Source organism: Plasmodium brasilianum, chromosome 13 (assembly GCF_023973825.1).
Source record: "Plasmodium brasilianum strain Bolivian I chromosome 13, whole genome shotgun sequence".
Taxonomy (NCBI): Eukaryota; Apicomplexa; class Aconoidasida; order Haemosporida; family Plasmodiidae; genus Plasmodium; species Plasmodium brasilianum.
Window position 1 is genome coordinate 2186402 of NC_090126.1, and position 19638 is coordinate 2206039.

The following is a 19638-nucleotide window of genomic DNA, read 5'->3' on the forward strand; positions in this document are numbered from 1 at the left end:
TATATGAAATAAATTATATATACATACATGTAAAAGACTGTTATACATGTATAAACAGTATAAACACCGAAACAACATAAAACAACACAGGGTAGGAAGAAAAAAAATTTCATATAACATATGAACAGGAACAAAGAGTATCAGCAAAAAATTGAAAGATCCCAATAATTTTTAACAGTGAAAGATGAATATTGCGATTATTACAATGTTACAAAGGATTTAAAAAAAAAAGCAAAAAAAAGCAAATGCAACAGAAAAAGAAAAAGAAGAATGCGAAAAAGACATTTTCGTACTTTTTTGCATAAATGCATTATTATATTTTTTATTGCATTTTTTTTTTTTTTTTTAACATTTCCGACATGTTGTAATTTTTTTGTATTTTATAGATAAATCTTATTTTACGTTTCTCATCTAACACGCAGCTTTATATTCGTCACGTTAAATTACAATATATTGCATTATTATATTTTATATTGTATTATATTATTTTATTTTATTATTTTACTTTTATATTTTTTTTTTTTTTTTTTTTTTTTTTTTTTATTTTTTTCTCATTTGTTTTACTTTTACATGTTATTTATATTGTGCATTTTTTATAAAATTTTTTATGTTTTATTTTTTCTTACCTTTTTCGCTATTCCTTACGTTTTTGTCCCTCCTTACTTTTTCTTGTCTATTCTTCAACCTTTTTTTTTGTTTTTTTTGTTTTATTTTATTACGCCTTCCATTCTGAAATTTCTGTTGAAAATAATTATTTCGTGCTTGAGTAATTAGCAATATGTTGAGCTGTAACCCTTGCCCTTGTAAAGATACAATTTACCTTATTCCCTATTGTTTTTGTGTCCTCTTTTTCAGCTAACACATTCTGCGGAATGAGTTGAATATATTTATTTTATTATTTTACTATTTTACTATTTTATTATTTTATTCTTTTTCTTTTTTTTTTTAATGTGCCACTTGCGTCAAAATAAGGCTTATTATAACTGTGCCATTATTCATATATGTTAATCCTTCCGCCGAAAAAAAAAAAAAAAAGAACTATACCAATGAAAAATATGTGAATCAACATACACATATAGACATATATGCGCACATGCATACAAGCATACATGAACACAGGAAGACTTACACAAATAAATATAAGTTCGTGTAAATAACCGCATAAGCATATATATATATATATATGCATGTACAGGCGTAAGTATATATGTATGTACTTTGCACTGCGTTGGCTTTATCCCTTTCTTGGGGCTCATTTTTTAGGGTTTAAAAAATTGTATTTTTTTTTCATAATTTCTTTAAATGCTTCTTTATTGGAATAAAATTCATAATCCTTCTTATGGCCATGCTGAGGATTTCTTTTCAACAAATCGTAGCCTGTACTTTATTGATGTTTATCTTTATTCTGCTCATTCTGTTCATCCTGTTCTTTATGTTCATCCTGTTCATCCTGTTCATTCTGTTCATCCTGTTCATCCTGTTCATTCTGTTCATTCTGTTCATTCTGTTCATTCTGTCTATTTTCTTTATTGAACTTGTTATAATAACTGACCGTATAGTTATAAATTTGGTCAATTGTAAAGGGCTTAGTTAAATATAGACGTTTTGTATCCTCAATATTTTCGTTTGTTCTTTCCCTATTATCTAAAAGAAAATTAGATTCTTTATTACATGAGAAGTAATTCTCTACTGACCGTTTCCCCTCGTTCATATTTTTCTTTTCAAAGTACGGTTTTGCTTGTTCGTTATTTGAGTAAATGCTTTCTTGTTTTAAGAAAAAAATATATCTCGGTTTGTTTATTTCTTTATGATCTTGTTCTTTCTGCGTACTTTTGTTACTTTCATGATGAGAGTGATGAGAAATATTAGCAGTAATGTCGGAGCAGTCGCTCATTTCTCTTTCACAAAAATTGTAATTATAATAGCAGTTATTATTACTATATATTTTGTTATTACTATTACTATTACTATTATTACAGTTGTTAATATTATTACAATTATTATCATTATTTATCTTTCCCATTTGAACTTTGTTCATTCTATTTGTTAGCTTTCGAAGCATAGGTAAGAAAGAATTCATTTTTTTTGTATTATCATCTTTTTTAAAAAAAAAAATTTTCTCTTTACTATTTTTATCACTCGTTTTGTATTTCACACACACTTGAGCATCATCATTAGAACAATGCTCATTATGTTCATTTAAAATTACATTTTTAGCATTTTCCGTATTCCTAAATGTAGTTATGTTCCTAATTTCTTTATCACCACTTAGTTCAACCTGATCATTCACAAGATTCAAGCTGTTAATATTATCATGTGGTTCATTCATTTTTTGCTGAATTGTAGGGATTTTCCCACCAATCGAATTTTCCATATCTCCACATGGATCTGAACTAACATCCCTATGCACATATCCATTTGGATTCCCATTCTCGGCGCCATTCACATTATTTGGGGTAATACCAAAGATGCTCTCCTTTTTTAGTTTGTCCCTCATTTTTGAAATTTTTAGCTGCATCAATTTGTTTTTTAAATAAATTAATTTCTGGTCATTATAAGGACTATCATAATTTTTATCACTGCCTTTTCCCTCACTAGATTCGTTGCTTCTTTTATAACTTTGCCTTTTGTCTAAGCTGAACCGACTCGACTGATCTGACTGGTGCGACTGATCTGACTGGTGCGACTGATCTGATTGGTGCGACTGATCTGACTGGTGCGACTGATCTGATTGGTGCGACTGATCTGACTGGTGCGACTGATCTGATTGGTGCGACTGATCTGACTGGTGCGACTGATATGACTGATGTGAATAATCCGACAGAAGGGAATAATCCGAATGATACGGATGACCCGCCTGATCCCATTGCTCTGCTTCGACTCCTCCTGGGGGATCACGTTCCCCATTCGTATTAACCCAATTACGCTGACTATTTATTGCATTGTCCTTTGAAGGTACATAACTACAAGTAACAATATTATGAAAATATTTATGATCAGTTCTACTGTTATTTGTAATTTCGTTGAGGGGCATTATTAAACCTTTTTGGTAAATATCATTTTGACACTCATTTTTCACCTGCTTGTTATTAATACCAAAAAGACTTTTTAACGTTTTTTTTTTCTCATAATAATTATATGTAAACATATTTTCTTTCTCTGTTCTTTTCCTTTTTTGATTTCGTTTATATAATAATTTCCTCTCTGATTCTTTCAACTGTACTAAATTTTTCCCAACATGTGTCCTTCGTTCAATGAATGGGTGCACATAATCTCCCTGAACACATTCATCATCATCTCTAATATAGCTGACATGTTCATAATTTTTTTGTCCTCCTTGATAGTTTTCATTTTGACTAATTCCAGGTGACTTCAAATGTTCACCGTGCATATTTCCACATACGTCATGGTTGAGTAAATTTCCTTCTTCTCTAATGTTCACATTTTTTATTTGCAATAACGTTTTTACATCGTTTGGTTGATCATCATGTGGTATAGGTAACACGTCTCTGTTATTCTGATCATTTTTTTTTAAACCTCTTTCTTTGTAATAATTTACGTTCCTACTTGTTCTAATATTTAACAGGCTGTCTTCTAGACTGCCTTGATGCATTCCTACCAGATTGTCTATCTGATTGCGGAGGTTATTTATCTGAATGTTCAATTGATTAAATGTTTTATTGCTTTTTTGTATGTACACATGATTGTTTACCTGATCATACAGGTTATTTATTTGCGTTTTAATATTACTTATTTGCCTATATATCTTATTATGTATATACACATCCCCCTGATTATGTTTCTCATCTTTGTACTTCTTATCTAATTGATCATGTAAATATTTAACATGATAATTTATCTGTTCATACATTTTATTAATTTTCTTACCATATAAAATGTCTATTTGACTATTGGCAATATTTATATCATTATTTATATTACTATTTATATAATTATTTATATTATTTGTTTGATTTTCACTCCTTTTGCTGTTCAACATGTTTATTTTGTTATTTAGTATATTTATTTTTCCATACTTCTTGTTATTAATAATATTAATTTTATTTCTTATGTTATTTATTTCACCACTAAGGACTTGCATTTCGTTATATAGAATACTTACTTCATCAATGTTGTTATGACTTAACGGGTTTCCATTTACATTTAAATTATTCCCATTCAGTACAGTTTTTGAGTTGTATATATTATTATGTATCTCTGTGTTCCCTCTTTTTTGAAAGGTACTTATATCATTAGCTTCATCATGTGTTACTGTTTTAGGAAAGCTACTGCTATTAATGTTATTCCTCTGTTCTTTCTCGTTTATCCCCTGAGTTGTGTTCTTCGTACTTTCATAATTTTTTTCACAACTCGCTAGTTTAATCATATCTTCATTCACTTGTTTATTCATATTGTTATTCATTTGTTTATTCATATCGTTATTCATTTGTTTATTCTGATCGATATTCATTTGTTTATTCTGATCGATATTCATTTGTTTATTCTGATCGATATTCATTTGTTTATTCTGATCGATATTCATTTGTTTATTCTGATCGATATTCATTTGTTTATTCTGATCGATATTCATTTGTTTATTCTGATCGATATTCATTTGTTTATTCTGATCGATATTCATTTGTTTATTCTGATCGATATTCATTTGTTTATTCATATCGATATTCATTTGTTTATTCATATCGATATTCATTTGTTTATTCATATCGTTATTCATTTGTTTATTTATTTGTTTATTCATGTCACGAATTGCTTCATTCCTTGCCCTATCATTACTCTCCTCATTACATAGTACACTCTCTCCTTCATAAACTGATAACGGATTGTCTACCTTACTAATCCTTTTATTAAGTATATTCCAATCCGTTATATAGTCCTTCTCTGTTATACTCTCTGCCTGTTCATTAACATCTTTATCATTACGACTCATATTTAGCTGCTTTTTCGTGGTACTCTTAGCTGAAGAAAGATCAACTACAGGGGCACCTAACATAATTGCTGGAACATCATGGAAAAAATCTCTACTCGTCAACTCGCCGCTCTTCTTACTGCTCAAAATGTTAATTTCGTTCTTACTCTTATCGAAAGTAATAACATCCTTTGCATTGGTATAACCGGGTATGTCCAAATCGTTCCATAACCCATCTTCCCTTAACAGTACTCCCCCTTGATCAAATCCCTCCTGAACAACGTTCTGGCCCAGTACATTCCCTTCAGTACTGTTCTGCTTTAATTTTTCCTGAATTTTTAAAACGTTCGTTATTTTGTCTTTTAAGTATTGATATCTCTTATTTTTGTTCTCTTCTTTTTTTTTATCTTTCACACTAGTATTTATGGAAACCTTCTCAACCCCTTTGCTTGTATAAATGTACATATCAGTTACTTGGTTTTTCTTCTCTTCATCTTGGTCCTTCGTATTCTCAAAAAGTTTGCCATTTCCTAGTAATGTTAGGTATTCAACGCGGCTACAACAAAGGGGAAAAAATACAAATATGCATACGTATATATATATATATATATATATATATATATATATATACATATATGACGCACATATCACAGTGCGCTCATTTCGCCGCTTAGCGCAATATTATGATATGCCCAGAAGTATAATACAACCTAGCACTTAGTACTAACGAGATGCATGTGTATCTATCTTTTTTATTATCATTTTTTTTTTTTTTTTTTTCCTCAAGACACCTTTTCTTCTTATTCGCAGTCGCGTTCGACTTGTTCTACAAAAAGGAAAAACGGAATTAGATAAAAATGTTATGCTGATTACATCATGATATTGAACAAAATAATTATATCGAAAAAGAATTAATTTTAGTATATACTACGATCAGCTAAAATGCTTCAAATTAATGCAACGAATGCTGCACGTATTTGTACATTGTGTAAGGTCCACGTGTTATTCTTGTAAACTACGCCATTCTCATTTTTCATTATTTTGATGCCTATCCATACGTATGCACATATAGAAATACGTACATATAGGTATGTATATACATATATATGTATATGTACGTATTTGTGTATGTGTATATATTTTTGCCGTATATTCCTTGTTGTAAAATATATTATAGAGCGGCTGCTTTGCTGTTAAATGGGATATACATAATCTTTTCTTGTTTTACTGCAAGTATGATAACCAAAATGCATTAATTAAAGTGGAGAATGTGCAGAAGTTTGCAAGTATATATGTACTTGTGCATCTTTTAAAGTATATCTCATTTTACCATACATTTTTTTTTTTTTTTTTCAGTATCAAATAATTTGAACTCTGGTGGGGGGTGTAAAAACCTACGAAAAAGGCAAAAAAGGGAAATAAAAAACAATAAATTCAAAAAAAGTGAAAGTGAGAAATAAAAAACAAAAAATACAAAAGAAGCAAATAAAACAAAAACAATAAAAAAAACTGCGTTAGGATAAAAAAATAAAAAACACACGAATAAACAAATAATTGTTAGTTATGTTATGAACATAAGTACAAAAATAAAACAAAGAATATCTTTAAAAGTTGAATTTTATTTATAAAGAATAAAAAATAAGTAAATACATCATCCTTCCATTCACTTGCGCACGCGGCAACGCAGCAGGGTAAATGTGGAGATGAAAATTGTGGTAACACAGGACGTGCTGAAGTAGAGTAAGTTTACACATAAACACATACACATATATATATATATATACACATATGTATATGTGCTCGCATCTATGCGAAAACGCAAATTCTGATAGCATTTTCGACGAGCACGAAAATGTTCCTAGAGTTTATTCATTTGGTCAAAAAATTGTAGCAGGGGATTTTTAACTTTCACATTTGTAAAATGGAAAAAAAGAATGTAAATGGAAAATATTCATGTTGGTAAAATCCCCGGCTGTTGCTGAGTATTTTTCCCGTTACGAACATTTATATATTTTATGTATATATATATATTTACATTATACATACATATATATGCGCGTGCTGGAGTTTTTCATGTTTTTTCTTTGCAATTATGTACATAAGAACATATATATATATATATATATATATATATATATATATATATACACGTACGTTTGTGTATATACTTAAATTCCAAATTGTACGTTTTTCCTATACTATTTTTTCTTTTTTTTTTTTTTTTTTTTTTTTTGCCTCGTGCAGTTTTTACTTCAAACCATTACATGCATAGCACAAATGGGAAATCCGTTAACTCGCGTTTCCTCGAAATATACGTCAAAATTTTTTCTTTTTTTTTCTTTTATTTTCTTTCTTTTATTTTCTTTCTTTTATTTTCTTTCTTTTATTTTCTTTCTTTTATTTTCTTTCTTTTATTTTCTTTCTTTTATTTTCTTTCTTTTATTTTCTTTCTTTTATTTCCCTTTTTTTTTTTTTCCCTTTCATTCGAATTTGTACTTACAAATAAAAGAAAAAAGAAAATCTTCAAAAATTCCTTTTCAAGAGCAATTTAAAAAATTTACTCCATTTATAATAAACGTCCTAATAATATTTTATTTTATAATAATGGAAGGAATACTTAATGTATTTACGTATATTTTAAAACATTGCTGTTTCTTGTACCGTTTCTCGTAATATTTTAAATATACGCTGGCAAGAACAAATATATGAAAAAAAAAGAAAATTTTATATTTTTTTCAAATTGTTGGAGTTGTAATTGGAGTTGGAAATGAAATTAGAAATGATTTTTTTTCGTATTTCTTAATGATGCAGTAAATTGTACAGAAAAGCGGTAAATACAAAATGATCGGTAATTTTTACATATACATATGTATATATATATTTGTATGTTTACATACGTTCGTATGTTTATATTCATATACTGACGAATACTTAAGCGGTGTTACTACCAATTGTTGAACATTTTTCCATCCGCGCTTTGCAAAAATGTAAATTACCAATTTTAACGGAAGAAAAAAAAGGCAGTGATAGAAGACGATATGATTTGATGGCAGAAGAAAAATATATATTCAATTTCTTGCTTATTCGTTTGTTCCTTTAACGTCTTACATTATGTACTTTTTTTTTTTTTTTAGATTTTGGATATGTAAAAGTTATACATGCTGTTCAAAAATTTTTAAACACGTTTACGAAATTACGTGCATACAGTTTTGTTGTACATTTCTTACAGAGGAGCATATATGAAGAATGCAAAAATTTTTATGTAACCTTTGAGTGTGTTTTTCATATAACGAAATGTACAATGTTTGGAGGTATTTCCTTTTTTATTTTTATTTTGGCTATGAGAATTTTGTTTATGATCATTTGACATATGTTCTAGCTTGAAAAAAGTAAGATATGCAAATCAAAACATAACAAAACAAAACATTGAATTAACAAAGAATTAAAGCCTTTTGTATTTTTTTTTTTTTATTTTATTCACATATATAAATGTGTTAAGTAAAAACCTTCCTTTTGTAGTACGTAACAGCTACAGCTTATATTTTGGACCATATTTCAAAACTTACTCTTTAGAAGTATATTATATAGTAGTTACTGTAATGGTTACTAGCTTCCATAAAAATGTGTTATATTAATGAAGGCATACGAACAAAGAGTTCAGTGGTTTCACAGATAAGCATATATATATATATATATGTATAAATACTCGTTTCTGCTTTTTTCTCCTGCATTTATTATGTAATGAATAGTACTAATTCTTTGAGAGGTATATTTTTGTCTAAATGTCTATAGATTATATTTTTATTTATTTTTTACTACTTATTTCACTTCGAACAATAGAGGTGAGCTGTTTTTTTAAGCTACTTTAAATGGTGTGTATATAATTTTTTACAAAAACAGAAAAGAACATGCTTCAGAGGAATGGGATGCATGTATTTCGGTAATTGGAAGGGGTAAAAACGTTCTGTCTAATTTTACCGCAATATGTGCTCCATCTTAGGAGCGTACTATTTTTCTGTATATATATTTATATGTGTTTATTTTTGGGCAAGTAGAAGAAAATTAAAAATGAACTAACATTTAATAGGTGGTGCTACTAAACTGTTTTCTTTCTTTTTTTTTTTTTTTCTCGTTTTATATAAACTGCATTTGCAGGGGAACGAATATGCGTGTTTATAGAATAAGAAAAAAAAAGAATAAGGAAAAAATGAAAAAACGGAGAATTGCTTCAACCATTTTATTTCATCCAATGTGCGCGTTTAATTTATTTGTTTTTCACTGTTCTATAATAGTAGTTTTATTTTATCATGTTTTATTTATTTTTATTTTTTTTTTTATTTCTTTACCTTTTTAAATATGTACTGTTGAAAATTCACCTGATGATGGTATATTTTACATTTAAATTTTAAAGCAATTTCTACGATTGGACAACGAATTAACATGACGATTTTTTTATTTTTTCCTAGTATAATGTTCAGGAATTTTTTAAGTGAATATTTAGACAAATGTTGTTAGGAAGTTTACAATTTTGTAAATTTCTGTCTTCAAATTTAATGCACTATTTTAATTCGCAATTCTTACGGCATGCACATTTGCTTTGTTTTTCATCGTTTTTCATCGTTTTTCTGCGCCTTTCATCAATTTTGTTTATTTTTCTTTGATGTCCTTTTTCCGTTTTGATTTTGTTTTATTCTGTTTTGCATTATTTTTTTGTATTACATTTTTGCTTTACTTTTTTGCTTTACGTTTTTGCTTCAATTTTTTTCTTATTTTTCCTTTCCCCATTGAAAAGTGTGAGGAAATTAAACGTTATATACGCATAAAATGTGTATAGGAAATTTTGACTTCTTTTGAAAACGACGTTTTCAAAACAAAAATTAAAAATCAATGTTTCTAAAACATACGTACATTTAACAATAACGTAGAACAAAAACAAATTTCTAGTTAAAAAAAAAAATATATTATTCAGGACATTTTAACTTTATAACTTGTCAACGTTTTAACCGCTAAACTTTTTAACCGTTTATCTTCACTGTGTGCGTAATTTTATAAACACGTGATATTTACGAATAAATGGAACTTTTCTTCTAAATAGAAAATTCATGTATTATTTCTTTCTAATTTAAAAAATTAGCAAAGAAATAAATAAAAGTTTACTATATACACTTATTTTTGTTTTACCATTATATTACCCTTTTCATTTCTTCCTTTGTATTGCAATAAAAACATGCAAAGTAAACTGTCTTTTGTTTTATATATAACACTGAGTAAAATTATTTAAAAAACACGAAAAGTTATGTGAAATTTTTTGAAAACCTCAAGTTTTTTAAAAATTTAGAAATATTTAGAAAACTTTTAAAAACATTATTATAACCTTTTTTTTATCTTTTTTTTATTTCTCTATTTATTTATTCATAGTAATTTTATAGGAAAGATAATATAATTTAAAGAAAAAAAAAAAAAACAAAAAAAAAAACGTAAGAATTATGTTTACACAACATAAAACTTATTTTTTTTTTTTTTTTTTAATTATCACTTCTCCTACTGCTATTATTTAAAAAAAAAAAATTATTTTATACTCCATTTTTACGTTATTTTTATTTTTTTTGTTTTATTTTGCTTTATTTTATTTATTATATATATTTTATTTTATTTATTTTATCTATTTATTTTATTTATTTTATCTATTTATTTTATTTATTTTATCTATTTATTTTATTTATTTGTTTTTTTTTTTTTATATTTATTTTGGAAAATTTACACAATTGTATTTCATACATTGGAATTCTATTATTTTTCTCTACTAAGAATAATTTAAGAAAGGAAAAAAAGTTTACTACATAAAAAAAGTAAAATAGGAAACAAAAAAAGGAACGAGGAAATATCAAGAATATACGATAAAATGGATTCAGGTAAGAAGAAATGAGCACACACATATATATATATATTTATTATATATATATATATATATATATATATATATATGTATATATATAAATGCGTACAAACATACTTATATACGTACACACACCAATGAAGAATAAGGAAGGCACATTAATGTGTGGGTATATATAATGTGTAAAGAAAAGAAAAATGGAAGGAAAAAATAATAAGTAGAATTTTAAAAAAAGCGTTTTTCTGTATTAAGCTTTTCTGTATTAAGCTTTTCGGTATTAAGCTTTTCTGTATTAAGCTTTTCTGTATTAAGCTTTTCGGTATTAAGCTTTTCTGTATTAAGCTTTTCGGTATTAAGCTTTTCGGTATTAAGCTTTTCTGTATTAAGCTTTTCGGTATTAAGCTTTTCTGTATTAAGCTTTTCGGTATTAAGGTATTAAGCTTTTCTGTATTAAGCTTTTCGGTATTAAGCTTTTCTGTATTAAGCTTTTCTGTATTAAGCTTTTCTGTTTTAAGCTTTTCTGTGTTAAGCTTTTCTGTGTTAATCTTTTCTGTGTTAAGCTTTTCTGTTTTAAGCTTTTCTGTGTTCTTAATATTTTATGCTCATTTGCGTATGCACATATTTGCCATTTTTTATCAATTTATTCATTCTTTCACATAATTTGACGCATCATACTATTTCGTACTTTTTTCTTTCCCTTTAAAGAATATCAAGGCTTACTAAACAGCAAAGAACGAGAAGATGAAAGTAACGGGGCTCATATAGCCGAGAAGGTTGAAAAAGGAGGAGAAACGATTGAAAATACTTTAATGAAATTAAATGTAAGATATCAAACCTTATTTTTTTCATCTGGGGTTATGACTGTTTTTTGCGGTACCATATCATTACTAGAATCTCTGAGATATTTTTATTTTACTAATTTTGTAGTCTCTACGTTCTTAATGTAAGTTTACATCGTTCAAAAGTGTGCAGTCCGTTGTATATGAAACTACGCGTATGTATGTATGTATGGATGGATAGATGTACACATGTATTTATATACGTGGGTATTTATGCTTGTGTAGATGTATGCATGCAATACATTGGCCAATCAATCGAGTCATGTAAAGAAGTTAGTGCACGCACCATATGTTCATTTAAAGATGTGGGAATAATAGCGAACGCGGAACAGCTTACATTTACAATATATAAACTACTTACACTTCATTCAATTCTGTTTTTTATTGTATTTTTTTTTTTTTTTTTTTTTTTAATCTCCCTTTCTGCAGAACTATGGGATTAATAATGATGATCTTAGACATCCCAGGAACCCCCAGATGGGCTGCTAAACACAGAATTATGATTAGAAAATACATAAAATTTTTAACAAGGTTGACAGGAAAAGCTGTGTGGTTTTTCTTTTTGGGTATGCAGAATGATATCTCTTTAAGGGGGTTCATACACACGCATGTAGATCCATAAATATGTGCATACTTACATATTACATACATACACACAATTATGTAGTTACTGTTTTATAACACGTGTACCAGTCCCGCTTTATATATATGCATGCATGTGTTCTCTTTGCGTAAAATGTACTTATTTTTTTTTTTTTTCTTAATAGGCTCAATGTCCTGCCTGAATTTATGGCCACATTCTAAAAAAGTGACTTTCTTTAGATCCTTTTGGGTTGTTTTATTTAGCAGTTTCATATTAGCAGTAGCAGTTGTTGGGTTTTTAATAGCTTTAAGAAAGTCTTTAAGATTAGAAAAATTAAAAAAAACTATCAAGTTAGTTTCAAAGGGGGCTTATATTGATTGTTACAGAAAATATAGTGTAGCTGATCCTGACCATGGAATGCAATTTGAAGAGTTTAATAGAATGTGTTCAGATCATACGAATGGTTATATATATTTTGACTTTTTAGATTTGTTTATTATTTTTAATGCTTTGGATGAACACCAGAAATGTTCCATAAATGAAAGAGAATTTTTGGAGTGGATAAACGGACCTGTGACCTATTTATAAATAATGTACATGTATCAGCATATATGTGTTTGCCTCTGTACACGTCTTGGTGCATGTATGTATGTATATACATATATATGTTTATATATGTTGGCACATATCGCTGTATATGTGCATATATACACCATCACGTACATATGAAAAAAGACTTTATAAGAATTAATATTTTTTTGTATGCTGTTAAGTTTTTGTTTATCATTGTGAAATAATTTTTTTATAAATTTCAATTTTTTTTTTTTTTTTTTTTTTTTTATTCACCTTTTAACATAAAACACAAAAGAAGAAAAGTTGTCAAAATTATATGTTTTTCTTTTTAAACCTTCAATTAAATTATTTTTACGAGGTTTTATATTTTGATAAAAAAATTTTAACAACAAATAAAATTATGGATAGTTTTAATTCCTAATATTTTTCCCCACGAGGAGAGGAAAAGGGAAAATGCCCATTTATTCATAAACATAAATATATATATATGTACATATGTGTACATTTGCCCATTTGCCCATTTGCACACCTACTGAACGTAAAGCTTCTGCATTTTCTCTGATGATAATAGCATGCAATATCTTTTATAGCCATCATTTATCTTACTGTGCATTTCTATATTCTATTTAAAATTCGATAAACATGTTCAAGAATGGGGAATACACTTATAGCGGATATAAATATAACAAAAAATAGCACCAATGTAATGCACATTTTATACAAATATATTAATTTTTTTCTTTTAACATTTTTATTGTAAACTCTGCAACTGTATAGTACTAATGAATTGTTCTTTTTCCGGACCATATATTTTTTTTTCTTTTTTTCTTTTGCCAAATATTTTAGTTTAAAATATAAAAATTAAATTACTTCAAAGTATGCATTGTCCCTTTAATAAGTAAAAGGAGGGTTACCGAGCTGTTTGAACAAACGGCATATGAATGTGGATACATCATCGCTTATTTGTATATGTATAGATATGAGTATTTATGGATATATGTATTGAGGAATAAATGTATGTATATATATAATTATTCTTACATATACGTATTCTTCCACCCACGTATTCATACATAAACGTATGTGCAGTTGTACACTCACGCGTACCTGTGTTTCTATAAATACTTATAATTATTTCATAAGTATGCGTGCCAAATGGTAAAGACGTGAAATGTCGTGGATCATTAGCTTGAAAAACTTGAGAACATATATGGGTAAAACGAATTTATGAAATGGAATGTTTTGCAAAGGATGGGAGGAAATAAAAAATTACAAATCAAGAATAAATAGCGAAAAAAATCATGCAAAAATTATGAGCTCTTCACATAAATTTTCGTACACGTCATACAAAAATTCTTTACAATTGACGAACAGATAATTTACAAATTACTTGCAGAGTCCTTTATAAACTAAAAGTGGATGCTTTAAGATGACCTTGCAATAATATCTTTTTCAGATAAGAAGGGGATTTCATTGTTATCAATAATTAAGGCATTTTTCTTCAAATCTATTTGGCACTGATGTCTTTTTAATAAATCTAATCCAAATATAAAATCAATATCATATTCATCAATAATAGTTAAAGAAACAGCATAAAAATAATTTCCAATTTTAATATCAACCATGTGTATTTTACCTAGGATAGATTTTGTGCCAACCCCTTTAGCTATACCTGTAAATCTTTTATCCATTAATCTCAAAATATTACATTTTTCTGCACATTTTTTGGACATTATACTTGATTGAGCACCAGAATCCACAAAAGCATGAACAACATTTTTATTTATTTCAACTGGTATATATAGCATATAGACTACTCCAAAAGCTTCAGGAAAATGTTCTTGAGCTAATGCTAAATTTGAATTAATCTGATTTTTATAAATATTTTCATATATATATTTTTGAGAATCTTCTGATAAAGGATTTTTTAATGCTTTTTCATACATTTGTTGTTCTCTTTCTTTTTCTTTTTTTTCTTGTTCATATTTTTCTTTCACTATTTTTTTAATCTCTTCTACATTTTCACTATTTATAGCATCATATAAAGTCTTATCTTGTAATTGTAGAATACTCATTTTATTCTTATCTTTTTTTAAGTCCAACAACAATCCCGTTTCCTTTTTTATGTATTCGTTTTCTTGAAAAATTCGAAACTGTTCTAGTAAGGCGTTAAATGTTGGGTTATTCATAATATTGGTGTTGTTAGATTGGTTTGGATTGACGGAACTATTTGGAGTATTACTACTATTATTATTGTTTGCACCTATCCCTTCAATGGTATTTGGCCCATTGCTTATCAAATCAAGACTCAACTTCTTTCGAACAAATAACAAATCGCCTTCATTTATGTTCAATTTTTTTATTGTGTCAAACTTATTTAAAGAATTTCCATTATATGTCAATTCATTTTGATTCATATTAAGAGAAAAATCATTCTCAATTATGTTCATAATTGTGAACATTTCAGTATCTTCATGTACGTCTAGGCTCGTTATTATCTTGCTATCATCAGATATAGTTATGAACACCATTGTAAATATTTGCACGATCTATGTAGGTACGAGATGCACGTGGGTATATACGTTTGTGTGTATAAAATTATATAGGTGTATGCTATTCGCAGGTTTATATGCACTCATCAGATAAGAGAATCATGCAAAAAATGTTGTAGTTAATATTCAATTCGGTATTTAATCAGCTTCTTCATATTCCTAACTATGCAACAAAGGATTTTAAAGGGAATCTTCCAAATGATCAGAAAAAATATAATAATATAAAAGGTTAAAATGAAATAAAAAAATAAAATAAATTAACAAAATGGAATAACAAAATAAAATAACAAAATAGAATAACAAAATAGAATAACAAAATAAAATAATAAAATAATATAATAAAATAATAAAATAATAAAATAATACAATAAAATAAAATTTTATTATACATAAAAAATTTAATAAAAAAAAAAAAAAATTATACAAAAAAGAAAAAAAAAAAAAAGAGGCACAAAGATATATTCAGTGGAGAGAGTTCAAAATGAAAAAGTATCATGTACGTGTACTTAATGCGTTTTCTCACATTGTACAAGTATATATATATGCACATAAATGTATATTCATATATTTATTAATGAATATGTACACATATTTTTACTGTTGATACGAAACAATTAGTGGTAGGAAAAAAAGAAAAAAAGAAAACGGTGAAACAATCTTATTTTATAATAAGTTTTTTATACTCTTTAGTTGTAATTTTTTTTTTTTTTTAAGCTTTTTCCTTTTTTAAAAGAAAATTTATTATTGAACAAAACATTTGGTAAAAATTGAAGAGGAGTAAAATGAATATAACATTGTGCTAAACGATATAAATACAAAATTTGACAGTACGTTTTTGCTACATAATTATTTAGGAGGAAAGGAAAAAAAAAAAACAAAACACTGAAACTTGTGCTCTGGGAGTTTTATTTTACCCTTTTAAAACAGTTTCAAATTTTAGTGATAAAATATTATTAATTTAAATTTTAAAACAAATATAGCATTATATGTCTGTGTGTATGCATGTATGTATTTATGTATGTATGCATGTATGTATTTATGTATGTATGTATGTATGTATGTATGCATGTATTTATGTATGTATGTATGTATGTATTTATGTATATATGCATGTATGTATTTATGTATGTATGTATTTATGTATGTATGTATATATGTGTATATATACAACTTTGAACATGGCCATTTGGCGTGAAAAATGTTGTACGCTCACGTAACACCCTTTACTGATTGCATTTTCGGAATATAAGACCGTACATTTCACTTATATATTGTTCCGTAGTCAATTAGTTTATATCTTTACAAAGAGTTACACAAATTGCGAGTTCAGTGTATTAAATTTTCCCATTAAATTTTACGCAAATTCATGTATGGTATACGATAAGCAGTAATATGCGTGCACACACACATACATATACATGCATCTGTGGTATTTATTTTTTGTTTTTGCTTCGGAATAAATGTAAGGAAAAGATTTTAAAATATTTTATGCACAATTTTACTTGATAAAAAACATATGTCACTTTTTACGCTTTTTCCATATGCTATTGTATATCCGTTACTAGTATTTTTTTTTTTTTTTTTTTTTGATGAAAAGGGGATTAAGGTTTTTTAAATTAATTTTGGGTATTTGGGCTATAGTATAAGTTAGCAAACTTTATTTTTGTACACACCTAATCGTTATGATGTTGTTATGTCTCTTTTTAATTTTGAGAATATAATATAATCGAATAAACAAAAAGCAAAAAAATTATAAGATATTTTATAATATTTGTACATAATTGTATTTTCATTTGACGGTAATTTATTTCGCGGCACATTTTTTCTGTTGCTTATCTTTTAAAGTATTTTGTTTGATCTGCATAATATTAGTTATATTCTGCTTCTTACAATCCGGATTCGTATAACACGCTTCTTACAATGAACCTCCTTATAACTGTTGTGAACATAACTTAAAGCTGGCAGGCAAAATGTAATAAATAAGAAGTATAAAAAAAATTATCACGATGTATGAATATATATAAATAAAAGATTACATATACTTAAATATATGTTTACTTATACATAAATATATACATATATATATATGTATATATTTACATATATATATATTTATATATTTGCACATATGTATATTTGTGTGAAGTTTCATAAAATGGCGTTTTAAAATATTATAGCAGCACATCACGCACATTCACGTAAGGATTTATGAGAAGATTGGAAAAAAATTTAGGACGGAAAAATAAATGCCGAGGAAGTCAAATGATTTCAAATACAATTATACTGTTTAATTAAAATTATAAAATACATATATGTGTATGTATGCGCATTTGAAATATTTGACATTTTTTTTTTTTTTTTTTTTTTACGTTACAAGGTAAAATACAACTAAAAAGTGGAAAAAGCACATGAACTTACTTTTTTTTTTAAAAATATTTATCTGCTAAAAAGGTGTATAAAAATATATTTTTAATTAAGTATAAATCGTAATTTAATGATAATTTTTATTCTTTAAGGAAAATTTCTTCTCAAAAAGTATGTTTTTCAAAATTTTTTAAATAATCCTTAAAAAGAAAGTACAAAAAAACTATAACAAAATTGAGGAAAAGAAGATTTAGTTCAGAGAATATATAATTTTTTTTCATCCCTTTTTTGTGCTTCCCTTTTGTAATTCCCTATTTTTGTATAACTATCATCTTTTTATTTTAACAGATGACGATCAGCAACAGGAGCTTCGTATATTCTTTGCAGCATTTACTAACTTTATGTTACACTTAAAAGTTTCAACGCTGATATTATTATTCATTTAGTGTGATTTTTTTTTTTTTTTATAATTATTTTTGCATTGATTGTCTCTTTCTTTTGTGTATGTTTCATATATTCGCTATATAAATTTGTTAAATTCATGCCCTCTTTTATGTTTTTTATTTGCTTTATTTTAATAGTAATCATTATAATATTTTTATGTCTGTTACTTTTTTTTTTTTTTTTTTTTTTTTTTTTTTAAATATAGACAGACGAGCAAATATAAAAAATGCTGTGAAAAGTACGCATATATTATTGTGTCATTTGAAGGGATATAACACAGCGTATAAAAAATATGTATGTGCATATGGGAAGAATTTTATAGTTCACAAGAATCAATTTTCAATTTATGCAAAGAACAAATCAGATGAGTGTAACACAAGTGAGGAGCATAGTGATGATGACAATGACAAACTATTTTTAAATGATAACGAAAGTGAAAATGATGCAGAAGAAGAACAGGAGGAAAAATATTCAAAAACAAAAAGGCCTTGTAATAACTCAGAAAATAGCGATCAGATTAATAAACATATTTCCGACAAACAAAATTTTAATGAACAAGTTATAAATTCTCCCACGGAGATAACAAAAAAGAGCAAATACGACTCGGATGTGATCCTAATGTATGATGGCGAATGAAAAAAAAAAAAAAAAAAAAAAAAAAAGATGAGAAAGATAACGTTATAGTGACCTATAACAATGCGAAAAAAGTTGCAAATGTGTACATAAATACGTACATGTAATGTACATACATATTCATACTTATGTGCGGAGATATACCCGATGGAACATTCTGGCAATTTATGTTATTCTTAGATACGAAGACTTGCCACATTTATCCAGTGATATGCTTAGTCCCCATTTGAGCGAGGAAGAAATAGAACAAGTAAACTCAGGAATACCCGATTTCCCGTACGATAATTACTCTAATAATATTGCTTATAACAAGAAGATAAAGAAATAGTACTCAGAATGGGCCTATTAATTTACAATTAATGCGTACCTTTGAGCACTTGTTAATTTGTTTTTCTCCTTTTTGCTTTATCTATCTCTATATATCTTTTTTTTTTTTTTTTATGTTATTGTTGTTTGCTCAAAAGACGGGAAACCATCTTCTTTTGTTATTAAAAAGAATTACATGTGTAATTCGTAAAGGTAGGCATTTCGCCTTAGCAATTTTTATGCACAAAAAAAAAAAGAAAAAGTAATAGTACGAGTTGGTTGGAGATGGTACAAAATAATACAAAAGATTGAATATTCAAGTCGCTTGTCAAGAAAAAGAATTAAAATTTTCTCTTATCTCTTATCTCAAAAATTAAAAAAAAAAAAAAAAAAACTCCTTATGGATGTATTTTTCTCTTCATGATGAAAAAGGGTGAACCTTAACATGTGCATGTTTTAATGTAACTAATGTTGTTTATGCTCCGTCTAATTCTGTTTTTCTTCTTAGGCATATTTTTTTT

The 19638-nt window shown here is 26.9% G+C and overlaps 4 protein-coding genes across 4 annotated transcripts; 2 read left to right on the top strand and 2 right to left on the bottom strand.

Moving 5' to 3' along the window:
• Nucleotides 1–1384: 1384 nt before the first annotated feature.
• MKS88_005124 (uncharacterized protein) lies at nt 1385–5964 on the bottom strand (the record flags this gene model as incomplete). Its single annotated transcript, XM_067218358.1, has 3 exons — nt 1385–5483; nt 5638–5753; nt 5911–5964. The coding sequence occupies 3 exons, from the start codon at nt 5962–5964 to the stop codon at nt 1385–1387; spliced, it is 4269 nt and encodes a 1422-aa protein (XP_067071499.1).
• A 4865-nt stretch (nt 5965–10829) lies between these two features.
• On the top strand, nt 10830–12833 carry MKS88_005125 (uncharacterized protein; the record flags this gene model as incomplete). Its single annotated transcript, XM_067218359.1, has 4 exons — nt 10830–10839; nt 11529–11766; nt 12092–12228; nt 12430–12833. The coding sequence occupies 4 exons, from the start codon at nt 10830–10832 to the stop codon at nt 12831–12833; spliced, it is 789 nt and encodes a 262-aa protein (XP_067071500.1).
• A 1409-nt stretch (nt 12834–14242) lies between these two features.
• Nucleotides 14243–15349, bottom strand: MKS88_005126 (DNA damage-inducible protein 1; the record flags this gene model as incomplete). Its single annotated transcript, XM_067218360.1, has 1 exon — nt 14243–15349. The coding sequence occupies one exon, from the start codon at nt 15347–15349 to the stop codon at nt 14243–14245; it is 1107 nt and encodes a 368-aa protein (XP_067071501.1).
• Nucleotides 15350–18082: 2733 nt separating this feature from the next.
• MKS88_005127 (uncharacterized protein) lies at nt 18083–19139 on the top strand (the record flags this gene model as incomplete). Its single annotated transcript, XM_067218362.1, has 3 exons — nt 18083–18137; nt 18384–18798; nt 18992–19139. The coding sequence occupies 3 exons, from the start codon at nt 18083–18085 to the stop codon at nt 19137–19139; spliced, it is 618 nt and encodes a 205-aa protein (XP_067071502.1).
• Between the last annotated feature and the right edge of the window lie 499 nt (nt 19140–19638).